The 13,632-nt window shown below is 42.5% G+C and overlaps 1 protein-coding gene across 1 annotated transcript in view; it reads left to right on the forward strand.

The window, feature by feature from the left end:
• Positions 1–5,762, forward strand: part of DISP2 (dispatched RND transporter family member 2) — a 36,136-nt gene extending 30,374 nt beyond the window's left edge. The window contains exons 7-8 of the mRNA XM_060262347.1: positions 286–383; positions 1,693–5,762. Coding sequence (XP_060118330.1) covers positions 286–383; positions 1,693–5,094 — 3,500 coding nt within the window. The 3' untranslated portion in view covers positions 5,095–5,762. The remainder of the gene's footprint in view (positions 1–285; positions 384–1,692) is intronic.
• Positions 5,763–13,632: the final 7,870 nt, after the last annotated feature.

A 13,632-nucleotide genomic window follows, 5' to 3' on the forward strand; every position in this document is an offset into this window, starting at 1 on the left:
TATTCTCAAAAGGAGGTACTGTGTTTATTATTTATTTATTTATTACTTTACATAAATTTATTACTTTTACATAAATTTATTTATTTATTACTTTACATTTATTACTTTAGTCAGTTTTAATGTTTTTACATGGCTTTCTTTTTGGATTCTCAAAGGGTATTGTTGAAGGACAAGACAGGCAGTCTCTAGTGCTCTTTTTTCACCTTCAGAATACACTGATTATTCCAGTTTCTCAGATTGTTCTGCTCTTCCTTAATTGTATGTACATTGTTGTTCTGCCTACAGGGAAGAGTTATTCTCAGCTGGTATTTATGTCCACAACTGCTGGGAGTTTATGGAATTTGCAAGCAATACAGTCCATGTGTCAAATGGAACAAGACAAGGTTGGTACAGCTGGAGGGAATCTGCATGCAATTATTTCCCTGGCTGATATCTCTTCATGCTGAACTCCTCTAAGTAACAGAGAAATTATAACTACATTGTTTAATGGACACATTAGGATTTTGCATCTCATACTGATGTAACGTACTTATTGACACCCAAAGTAAACACATGATTTATCACTACCAGAAATGCAAGTCTAAAGAAAGTACACATTGAAAGAAGGAAAGAAGGAATTTAGGGGAGGGACGGCAGCTCAGTGGTAGAGCATCTGCTTGGGAAGCAGAAGGTCCCAGGTTCAGTCCCCGGCATCTCCAAAAAAGGGTCCAGGCAAAGAGGTGTGAAAAACCTCAGCTTGAGACCCTGGAGAGCCGCTGCCAGTCTGAGTAGACAATACTGACTTTGATGGACCAAAGGTCTGATTCAGTATAAGGCAGCTTCATATGTTCAAACTGCATATAACAATACCATTACAGAGCCAAAAAGTGAATGTACCCCTAGCTGAAGTAGCAATATATTTCAAATCTGCATAAAAGAATGCAGCTCAATTAACTGACCAAAATCTTAATTGGAAAACTTCTCTGGCCTAACAGTGCTTACAGTCAGAAAGAACTGTAACTGATGAGATTTTTTTTTGGGGGGGGGGGTCCTGTACACAAGCACATGAGTTTTACCAAGTTCTTCATCAGGAAAAATGATTGTTCAGTAGGACCACATTGTTCTTCTAATGCATCTTAATAATTTGGAAATAATTGCAGGCCTTTGTACATAAAGAGGGCATTATCCCCATTTCATCCTGTCCTTAGTATTGGTTCTAGAACCAGCAGTGTTATCCTTGCAAAGGCTGTCCTCAGGGCTGCCGTTCCCATTATTTCATTGTATTTTCATAGCACTATATATATGTCTGGGTGTATGTGTATACACACGCACACATGTAATCAGCCCACTGTTAAAAGATAAGGAAAAAAGGAAAGGTCCCCTGGGGTGATGTTGCTTTCACGTTTTCACGGCAGACTTTTTACGGGGTGGTTTACAGTCATCTACGCTTCCCCCCCAGCAAGCTGGGAACTCATTTTACCAACCTCGGAAAGATGGAAGGCTGAATCAACCTCGAGCTGGCTACCTGAAAAACCCAGCTTCCACCGGGGATCGAACTCAGGTCGTGAGTAGAGTTCAGGACTGCAGTACTGCAGTTTTAACACTCTGCGCCACGGGGCTCTTGTTAAAACATAAAGATAATAATAAAAGGATAAAACAGATGGATACAAAGTCCTTGGGCATGCCTAAATAATTATTTTGTCTGTTTTCCAGATCCGCTCTCATGCTCAGTTTGGGAATCTCTGTCATCGTTCTGAATCCAACGAGTGCTGCCCCAGTTGGTCTCTTGGAAACTATATTGCTGCCTTGTACAACCGGTCTTCTTGCTTAGAAATTACCCACACTGATGTGTCCCAGACTCTCGCCCTCCTTCGTTCTTGTGCTCCTGACTATCACAAAGGCATCCTTGTTCCCTCTTGCACTGGTCCCAAGACAGAAAGAGAGAAACATGCACGGTGTTCGAAAGTCCCAGAGAAATGCACTCGCTTCCCTGCCATTTACCAGCTTCTTCATTTCTTAGTTGACAGAGATTTTCTCAGCCCGCAGACAGTGGGATACCAAGTGCCAACTCTGAAATACAGCCTGCTGTTTTTGCCTACCATGAAGGGAGACTCTATGATGGGAATCTACCTGAACAACCTTGAGTCGTGGGAATTGTCTGATAATTACACATCCATCACTGGAATGGATCTGGGCCTTAAACAGAAATTATTCCAGCACTACCTTTTAGTAGATACTGTGTATCCAGTCCTGGCAATTCTAGCCATATTTCTATGCATGTTCTTTTACGTACAGTCGATCTTTATTACTTTAATCGTCTTAATGATTGTCTTTGGTACCCTGATGATTTCCTATTTCTTGTACAAGGTGGCCTTCAGATTTGCCTATTTCCCTTTTGTAAACCTAACAGCAATTGTCATTCTCAGTAGTATTTGTGCCAACCACACCTTTGTCTTCTTTGACCTCTGGAACCTTAGCAAGAGCCAAAACCCATCTGCTGGGCTTCTGCAGTGGGTAAGACTAACCATGCACCATTTTGGCTATCTCATGATGGTTTCTTCCTTGACAACTGGTGCTGCTTTCTACACTAGCTACATGAGCAACATCACTGCCATCCGCTGCTTTGCCATCTACATGGGCACGTCTGTCTTGGTGAACTTAGTATTCATGCTGACATGGTTTCCTTCATCAGTTGTGCTGTATGAACGTTACATAGCAAGGAACTGCATTTATAAACCAGATGATTATTGGGATAACAGTGGGCATAAGAGTGTCATTCTGTCTTTCCATCACATCCTCAGGAGACTCCAGAATACCTGGTGTGAAACCTCCAAGCTATTATTTGAGAAAGTGCTTCCTTGTGGGGTCATAAAATTTCGTTATATCTGGATCTGCTGGTTTGCTGCCTTGGCTATAGGTGGGGCTTACATTTCTTGTCTCAACCCTAGACTGAAACTCCCCACTCTTGAGATGTCATCTGTACAGGTGTTCAGGTTGAGTCACCCATTTGAGAGATATGATGCTGAATATTGCAATGAATTCATGTTTCAAAGACTGGAACAAGGAGAAGACCTACACATGCCCATCACTATTGTATGGGGCATACTCCCTGTAGACAATGGAGATCATTTTAATCCCAAGAGCAATGGCACCCTAGTGATGGATGCAACATTTACAGTTGACAGTCCTGAAGCACAAAGGTGGCTGTTGGGCTTTTGCCAAAAAGTGAAGAACCAGACTTTCTACTACTATGACCCAGAGCAAAAGCCCTCGGTTTGTTTCATGGAGGAATTTCACCGGTGGATGGACAGCCGCCAATGCTCAAAGCGGGATCATAGCTTCACCTTATGCTGTAATCACTTCTTCCCATATGGAAGAGAAGTCTTCCTTCATTGTATCAAGATGATGATAATGGAACAAAACAGAGGTGAGGATGAAACTTATGACCTGGGTCTCAGATTTGATAAACAGGGAAATCTAATTGCTTTGGTGCTACAGTTTCAAACTATTTACCGCTACAGCTTCAACTACAGCAAGGCCAAACATTTCTATGGTGAAATTGGCCTCTGGGTAAGAGAGGAGATGAAGACAGCCCCTATGGGGCTTCAGAATGGCTGGTTCACTAGTAAACTAGAACTTTATAACCTCCAGCACAGTGTTGACACAGAGACAATGGTCGTGATGGGTTTGTCAATAGCTGTTTCTTTTGTGGTTCTGTTGCTCACCACTTGGAATGTCCTTCTTAGCATTTTCTCCATTATAGCTATCACAGGCACTGTTTTAGTAACTGTTGGGCTTTTGGTCCTTCTGGAATGGCAGCTCAGTGCTATGGAGTCCCTCTTTGTTTCAGCAGCAGTGGGCCTTTCCATAGACTTCACAGTAAACTACTGTATTTCCTACCACTTATGTCCTCATTCAGATCGCCTGAATCGTGTGGCCTTCTCCCTTAAACAGATGAGCTGTGCCACTGTCATAGGGGCCTCTGCTTTGTTTTCTGCAGGCATCATCATGTTGCCTGCCACTGTGCTAGCATATAGGAAGCTGGGCATTTTTCTGATGATGATCAAGTGTGTCAGCTGTGGATTTTCAAGCTTCTTCTTCCAGTCTCTGTGCTGCTTCTTTGGACCAGAGAAAAACTGTGGTCAGATCCTTTGGCCTTGTGCTCATGCTCCCAAGGACTATTCAGATGACCCTAGCTCCAACAGATCATTTGCCTGTGGGGGAAGTGGGAAGCAGAATCGGTTACAAAAAGGTGAAGAATCCAACAGTGCCAATGAACAGTATGAGCTCCAACCACTGGCAAGGAAGCTTAGTGACAGTTTTGATAATAGCACATCCACAAGCAAGTTATCCAACCGGCCATCTGTTCTGTCTGATGACATCCAGCTCCAAGAGAGTAGAGGCCCTAGAATGCATATCCACCCTTCCTTTGAAAGGGACAAACAGAAGCTAGAGCAAACAGAAGGACACCATGTAGCTCTCTGTCAATGTCCTGCCTTGCAAACATCTTCTCCTTACAAACCTGGTAGCAACTCAGGAACTCATTCAAAAAGTCATAGAAATGGGCTGTGCAGAGACTGCAGATGTCAAAAGTACATCCCAAAGATGTGGAATCATCTCCAGTCAACCAGCACAATAGATGATGGACTGCTTAATAAATCTCACTGTTCAAGCAACACTGATCAACACAAATCAGATTATACCTCAGAAACCAGTGATCTGCCAGAAGCCGAAATGTACGAACTTCACAAATGCCTTTATTCTACTGGCAGCTCTTTCAGTGTTCGGAACGTCTCCAGTGAGACCACCCTCAGTGACTTGGAGCCAAGCATAAAACTTGTGGAGTCAGCTAGTTCTTGTCCAAGCCATTTAGATGTCTCTGATTCTAGCTGTTCAACTGAAAGGGGTCAACTAAATGGAAAAAGAGACACCTTGAAGCTGGATCTGAGAGAGACTGTCTTTGATATGCCTACACCAGTGTCTCAGCAAAACAGCTGTTTGAGGAAAACTCGGTTAGGAATAGGGGGAGAAGGTCCAGTTGTTTTGCCAAACAGCAAACCAGATATGCCTGATGTCTGGATCAAACGCTCTGGTGTGCAAAACTCTGGATACTGAAGCTGAAACCTGAGACAAAACAAACACCGTTTCAGTCGAAAGAAAAAAAATGTTGCTTTTGTGCAGGGAGTACAAAGCTGTCCTTGCTTCCTTCCCTGAAATGAGAACAAATTGTATTGTTACAACAGAGAAAATAACACATTTTTACAAAGCCAGCAAATCTGATGAGGATTAGAAATGATATGTCAATACCCGAGGTGTTCGATCTCTCAGGAGTCAGTGCCATATTCTCAATTTTACTGTCAGATTATTAAACAAGGGTTGTTTTTCATTCCCTTTCTGTGCAATTTGTTTTTCTGACAAGTCAATGGAGAGGCATAATGATTAAGGAAATAAAGGATGACTTGTGGTAGATATTTAAAGACAGAGGGAAATATACTATTAACTAGCAATTGGTGTGGTGAGTCACTGTGCTACTGACCGACTAAACATTGTTGATGGCACAAAAAGTGTCTTTTTAATTTAATCAAATCAGTTTTTACCATCCATCATGCAATCTCCTTCACGGGATCATATAAAAAATTGTTTTTAAAAAAATGAGCTTGGACAACTTAGAGTTAACAGGACTTATCTGTGGTCTTTTGAAATAATGCTGCTGTCCTGCTCATCCCTGAAATGTAATTTATCTCCAGATCAGAAGTGAAACAGAATTTAGAGACAGGCTACTTCTTACTTTATTTTTCATTGTCAGTGTGCTTAATGTTCAGCGTAATTTCTTTTCTTTTCTGGGGAGGACAAGTTGCTTTCTGACATGGGTAGGTTATACTTCACTTTAACCATTAGTTTTCATACAACGTGTTTCATTCAAAGCTGTACAAAAGATTTTTTTAGAAGTTTGCATATTTATAGCACTCTACAATTTAATTTGCCCCCACTATCAACCATATTACATCACCTCTCCCCTCCCCAGCACCATATTTTTACATCTACTTGTTAAACTGTTATTCCAACACAACAAATAAACACCATGTTTGATAAATTGGTCTAACGCTTTCTGCTGTCTAAATTAATGCCATTATTTATCAACTGGGGGAGCTCTCCATAGACCTGTATCCTTTAATGCTTTCAAGTTTTCTCATTCCTTCATTTCCAAGAAAATGTTTCTTAGTATTCAAATAGTTCTCTTCCTAAAGGGGCATAGTATTCTTTGCAACAGCCTGGACCATATAACAATGACCAATTTCATACTAGACCTTTAATCCTGGTTTAGCCCTGTCCCCAAGCTGACATTCTGCACTAAAATCATAGAATCATAAAGTCATAGAATTGGTTTCTCAGATTCTCTGATTCTAGTGTGGAATGTCAGTTTGAGTACAGGGCTAAACCAGGATTAAAGGTCTACTGCAAAATCTTACCTCTTGCCTAACATCCTCTGCAATTGAATCAAATGCAAAAAAATAAAAAATAAGCAAGAAAGGAAACATTCCCTTTGCATATAAATTAATCCAAATCCTGCACAACTCTGTCTGCTTATGCTGCTCACAACTCTGGAAGTCTGCCATGCTTACCCTGCAGGAGCATAATCATTAAGCCTCTTTCCTTAACGTTGTCTTTAATATTAAATTCAGATTAAGGATGTACAACACACAACCAACAAAGCAATTTTGTTTGGTGTGGGATTAGCAATAAAACCAGGAAAATTTGAGCTAATTTTAAAGCTGGTTTTCAGCTGTCACTTCGGTTGCAGAGGAAAGCAGAACTTTGAAGTGTGCTGTGTGGTCACTAAAACAAAAGAGCAATTGGGGGTACAATCATACACACTTTCCATTATAAATATGTCATTCAAAATAAATATTCACATAGTTTATGAACCTTTGAGATTCACAGCACAAAGGCTTACATCACTCATTGGGTCCATATATTTGCAAGAAAAAAATAAGTGAAACCACAACTGCTTGGATCAAACTCTTGTAGAACCCTTGAATCACAACCTCCTGCAAATGACCTTGGCTCAAAGTGTTATTTTTGGAGAAGGGCCATTGCCCAGTGAGAGAGTGGCTGTTTCTACACTCAGGTTTGATGAGTACTGAATATGCCCTAAATCTGTCTGCTACAAATTCGCATCATTCAAAATGCTTCCATATTTAAAAATTTGCTCCTCACTTTTTGTAGAGTTCTACATCTGTATTTGCAAAAGAAGAAAGCCTGCAGGCGGTTGCCCCTCCCTGGAGGTTCAATTCAGTTGTCTCTTGAGATTTCCAGGTCAGGGGGGGGTGGGGGGGGGTTGAAACCCCAGTCAAGGTGTTGCTGTTGCACACTCACTCCCAACCACCCCAAAACAGGCTTTGATTTGGCTCTGGTTGGAACTGGGCATTTATTCCAGGAAAGGGGAGGAGAAGTGGGCAGAGCCGCCAACAACGTGGAGCAGGGGAGAGATGCCACCCCTGGCAAGGACCGCCCCCCCCCCCCCATGCAACAGTGCGCACACTGCTGCCGTACACTGCCTTTTTCTCCTTGCAAGGGAAACTGAGCTCAGAGAAGGCACTCTGCTTGGCTGCTCTTGCCTGAAAGTGAGAGCATCTGGGCGGGGCCAGGTGCACTATTCTCCTCTAAGCTTGGAGGAGAAGAACATGCCCTACTTCACTGCTCTTGCTTTCAAGGTGAGTGCAGCTGGGAGGAGTGCGTTCTCCTCCAAGACCAGCTTACCTTGAGAGGGAAACCAGGCTTGGTGGAGAGTGCCACCGATGTGCCATCCAGCCACTCTCAGCCAAGAGGCGGAGGGGCATCCTATAGGCAAGGTGGCGCCCCAAGACTCAGGCAGGTGAAGGGGGTGGTGGGGTGCCTCTTTGCCACTTGGAAGCTGCCTTCCTTTGCAAATGTTGCTGCCAGGGCCGGTGCGTGTGAGTAGGCGGCTGCCTAGGGCACTACCCTACCTGGGGGTGCCACCAGGCATCCCCTTACTCCCCTTGCCCCTTCCCCGGAAGGTGCTGCTCGGCTTCCTTAGAAGCCTCTGAAGAGCACAGTGTTTTAGCGCCACCTGGCCACTTTCAAACCGAAAACAGTCGCCACACTCTTTGGAGGCTTCCAAGGAAGCCTTCAAAGAGCACAGTCGCCGCTTTCAATTTGAAAGCAGCCAGGTGGTGCAGGGGAAAAGTGGTGGTAGGGCAGCACTCTTGTGCTCCACCCGTCACTTTCTACCCCCACTTGCCGCCCTGCATGATGACATCACTATCGCACTGTGCGCGTGCCACACAAAATGAACTCTCTTAAGGGAGCTTGAAGGGGGGGCATGATGCAGGGGTCTGTCTGGAGTGGCAGAACCCCTAGCGCCGGGCCTGATTGCCACCATCTCTTTTGCCTGCCTGGGACCTCGACAGGCCTAGTGCTAGGGCTTCAGGAACCCCACTTGTGGGGAGAGCAGGCTATGTGGCATGGAAGGAAGGCTGGGTGGGCTCCAGCTGAGCCAGGCCTAAGCAATGCATTCTCGGAGGTGTGGAGCACCTCCAAGAGTGCACTGTGGAGCTGTTCTCCTCTGAGTCATGCTCAGAGAAGCCGCATCGATGCCCTGCCTGGCTGCTTTTGCTTTGAAGGTAAGAGCAGCCGGCTGGGGTGCATTCTCACCCAGTTCAGAGGAGAGCACACACAGAGAAGCCTCTGAGCAACACACCTACCAACTTCCTGAATCAGTGTTCTTGCATGTGAATGATGGACGGGGCTCTGGGGGGCAGTTTGAAAACTCAGAAGGAAAGTTCTACAATTGTGAACTTCGATCCGGATGTTCAGGAAAACCCTAGTTCAAAAGTACTCTTGCAAAGTGAGGAGCAACTCTGGGGTGAAACTGCTTTTGTTGCCAATTCAAGAAAATGAATGTAAACAACTTTGTAAAGTGACGGGGGTATTAAGTGTAGATGGACACTTCTAAATGCGCAGAAGAGAGAATCTTCTGCTCAGTGTAGAATCAGCCAGTGTCTAGTTTGCATGCATTAGATCTTGGATCCTGGTATCTCCTGTTGAAACAATCAAATAGTAGGTTTCATGAAAGACCTTTGCCAGAAACCTTGGACAGCACAATACTAACACACAAAAAATCTGACTCAGTATAAGGCTCGTTTGTGTGATCAAAAGGGTGAGCTCCATGCTTGACATCAAGGAACCAGGTTGGTCAACTGGTAGCATCCCCCCCATCAGATCTTGGGAGGACACTGTTTACAATAACACTAAAATTGAAGAGAAGTAGACTCCTGTGGTCAGTCTTAAGTTCTGGAGTTTAGCTGTTACTGTCAATTTTTAAAAAATTCTTCTATTGTTTATAAAAACAAATGTAATGGCTTTGGCTTGAAAAACCTACACCTCCCTATCTCCTTGAACCTGGAGGTCTTAACAATATCTTTTTCCCCAAGTCCCAAAACCCACATTTCACTTCAAATTGTTTGGAAAGGCAGTTCCAGCTACTTCTATCAGTATATATTTTTTATTTTTACATGAACAATACAAACATTGAAAAAAGTAAGATGACAGAAATACCACAGAGTTTCATTTATACATAAGCAGTAATATTTTAGTCAACAAAAGCATAAAACTCTAGGGGGTGAGAACCATCATTTATAAATCAATAGTCTAATAAATTGTAATTAATAACATTTTTCTATCTTTGAAGTTGTTGAACAGATCTTACTTTGTTATGAACAATTTACTTATATACAGGTAATTTTTTTTAGCAGAAAAGCACATGAATGCAGTTCAGACTAGCTTGGTGTCAGGGTGTGTGGCCTAAATGCAAATGAGTTCCTGCTTCTTTTAATTTGGGCTGGTCTACATACAGTTACATTTTCATTCCTAACAGTTCTAATATTTCTGACCATGGGTCACTGTAGGCATAAACATTTTAAACATACATTGCTCAGTTCTATTTCTTAATCCAGCTATTTCTGTCATTGGGGGACAAAACTTTTCTGCAGATCAAGGAATCAGGGAAGGCAGAGTCTTAACGGGGAGGCAGCACTACTGCTCTTCATCACACTGCTTTAAAGAAAAAAACTAGCTAGAGGCATAGTTAAGCCCAAAACCAGAGGGAGTCCATATTGATTCCATTAACACACACACACTTGTTTGGAACTGGGATAAAATAGCCTTATAGTTCCTTGCAACTTGTTTTTTAAAATTAGAGTGGAATGGCTGATAAGCAGGAAAGCTCACTCACACCATCCCAGTTTTTTAAAAAATACCTCTTTAAAAAGCTCATAAACAGGTGCTAGCAGAGACATCAAGTACTTGAAGTACATCACCATCTTCAAATACTTGAAGGGCTGTCATCTAGAGGATGGTGTGAAATTGTTTCCTGTGGCCCCGGAAGGTAGGACCAGAACCATTGGGTTGAAATTAAATCAAAAGAGTTTCTGGTTCAAAATTAGGAAGAACTTCCTGACCGTTAGAGCGATTCCTCAGTGGAACAGGCTTCCTCGGGAGGTAGTGGGTTCTCCTTCCTTGGAGGTTTTTAAACATATGCTAGATGGCATCTGACAGCAATGAAGATCCTGTGAATTTAGGGGGAAGTGTTTGTGAGTTTCCTGCATTGTGCAGAGGGTTGGACTAGATGACCCTAGAGGTCCCTTCCAACTCTATGATTCTATTATTCTATGACAATATCTTGCCTGTGATTAAAGGTGTTTGGGTGTGATATCTATGCAGCAACTGTTGCCAGCATTATTTGCAAGGGTGTGGGGGGTACTGTTCTTGTCTATTGCTGTTCTATTTTCAAGGGGAGAAGGGATGCTCAAAATCAAGATTCTGAAGCTGCTTTATCAGTCACATTTTCTCAGGAGTTGTTTCACCAGTCACAACAGGCCTTAATTCGAAATACTGCTGAAGTCAAAAGACTAAGTAGGGTGCAATCCTATTTAGGATGGCACTTTAAATCACAGAAAATCTCAGGAAAGTACATATAACACACAGTTATTTCCCATATAGCAGTCACATCCGTCACAATGAACACTATACCCAGGAAATATCAACTTTCTATGCCTGAAACACTGAATTTTGAGCACTCAGAAAATCCAAAAAGTAGATCTCAGGAAGCAGGTGTTGAAAATGACCTCTCTTACAGTAACTAATAATGTTTAATGGGCCAATGGCCTGACTTGGTATAAAATGACTTTATAAGCAGACTGTGCACCTCAGATGAGATACAAATACACCATTGATGATAAAATAAACAAGTAAAAAGGTCCTTAAGATTTGCACCAATCATATTCATGCAGTAAATTCCAGATCAAGTCTACATAGTGCATAGTCTTCAATCTTGTCACCTAAGACATCTCTACACTCCTATGAACCTTTTTGGAGGATTTCAAATAGAGGCTAGATGGCCATCTGACAGCAATGCTGATTCTGTGAATCAGGCAGACCATGAGAAGGAGGGCAGGAAGGGCTGCATAACTGCTTAGTTCTCATGGCCCTTTCTTACATGCCCAGGGAAATGCTGATTGCCACTTTGGGGCGAGGCAGCATTTTTCTCCAGGCCACTTTGGTCAGGGATTCTGGAAGGTTGTTTGTTTGGGGTTTTTTGGTCATCTTCTGGGCATGGAGCAGGTGTCACTGAGTGTGTGTGGGGGGGTATTTGTGAGTTTCCTACATTGTGCAGGGAGCTGGACTAGATGACCCTTGAAGTACCTTCCAACTCTATGATTCTGTGAACATAAACTCTCAAAAGATGGGGGCCTCTGCTAAGCTGAAAGTCAGTATATAAAAGTAAACAAAAGACCAGTTAGTGTGGTGGCCAGCTGAGAATGCAGGACTAATTAAATCCAGCTCCACAGCTGCTTCTGGACAGTTTCTTCCAGGAGTATTGTTCTGAAAGCTAGAATAGAAGCCAGGAGGTGGATACAAGGGGAATAAGAGTGTCTGTCCCTTTGACAGTGATGTGGGAAATGGAATTTTAAAAAATGTAAGTAATGAGGAAACGAGTGAGAAAAGGGAGTTCCGTCTATCAAAGTCTCCTTTCCTACAAAACTATGGAAAGGAAGCAACTTGCCTATCCACATCTCCTTATAAAAAGCCATTATCTGCCATTGTGATCACACAGGATCGCTTAGACACAGTGTTGCTTCAGAGACCCATGCAAGAAGCCTCTGGCCTGGCATAACAGCCAGTGACTTTAAGCCTTGTAAGTGAGACTGCATGCCAAGCAGATAAGATTGTAGCAAACACAGCTTGTGAACATACTCATCCAGTTCCTTTTATTTTGGTTTTATTTATGTAACGTTTAGATTTTACTGCAATGCATTCTGTATGGGGCTGCCCTTGAAAACTGTCTGTTGGTTCAAAATGTTGTGGCCAGAGAGTTAAGTGGGTTTTAGGGATCATATCATTCCACCTACACTGGCTTCCAATTTGCTTTCAGGTTCAATTCAAAGTGCTGCTATTGACCTTTAAAATCCTAGATGGCTTGGGATCAATATACCTTCTCCCATATGAAACTACCCTGGTCACTTTGGTCATCCTTAGAGGTTATGCTTCTGTTGCTTCTGACGCTAAACAGGTGGCCACCTGAAAAAGGACCTTTGTCATGGCACCAAAACTTTGGAACTCCCTTCCTAGGGAGATTCATCTCTCTCCTATTGATGCCTTTCCCTAGCAGCTGAAGACTTCTTTATTTTGTCTGGCACACCCCAATAATGCTTTAAATTTAAATTTTATATTTTCTGTGTTTTAATTATTTGAATGTTTTTGTGTTCACTGCCTCGTGGATCCCGATTGGGTGGTAAAGCAGCATAAAATGTGTTAAATAAATAAAATCAAAATAAAAGGAACTGGATGAGTATGTTCACAAGCTGTGTTTGTGAAGGGGGACCCCTGAATAATTAATGAATACCCCTATAATAATGAATAAAAGCATGTTTATGCCTTCAAAAAGAGAATGTCTGATGCAATGTTAGAAGCACACAGCCTCAAGTGGGTGTGGATTCAAGGTTGTAAAGTAGATAACAAAGAGGCCTCAGAGAAGCTTCTTGCAAGAGCTGATAACGCATGGAGACAGAATGTAGAAGGAGAGCAAGGGGGTGGGGGATGTTGAGTTAGATAAGCTTGGGGGCCTGACTGCTTGTTTTGGGGTGTGAATAAAAACGGTCTGAATGAGAATAATTTGAACTTAGTCATATTGGGCCTATGGCTGGCTAAGTTCTGCCTTGATATCAAAGTAAAATTCATTTCAACACAGTGATGAGTGTGGACCTTGTTATTCCTCTGCTTCATTTGCTACAGTCTTTTCCGCTTGGCATGCAGTCTCACTTGCAAGGCTTACGGTCACTGACTGTTATGCCAGGGGCTTCCGGCATGAATCTCTGAAGCAACATTGTGTGGTTTTTTTAATGCACAGCAATGTGATAAATGCTAGAGCAAAAAACAAGGCCCAGCAAGATATTAGAGATGAAGGGCTCAACATTCAATGGTTACTGTATTATCCGTTTCAAGACTAAAGATTATCAACATGGGATGGAGCTCTAAGAAAAGTGATTGAGTTCAAACAGCTGATTATAAAACAAAAAGCCCATTTACTATGATGGATATATAAGTTATTATAGAAAAAGTGAAAAAATGTAT

The sequence above is a fragment of the Heteronotia binoei genome, chromosome 21 (genome assembly GCF_032191835.1).
Source record: "Heteronotia binoei isolate CCM8104 ecotype False Entrance Well chromosome 21, APGP_CSIRO_Hbin_v1, whole genome shotgun sequence".
NCBI lineage: Eukaryota > Metazoa > Chordata > Lepidosauria > Squamata > Gekkonidae > Heteronotia > Heteronotia binoei.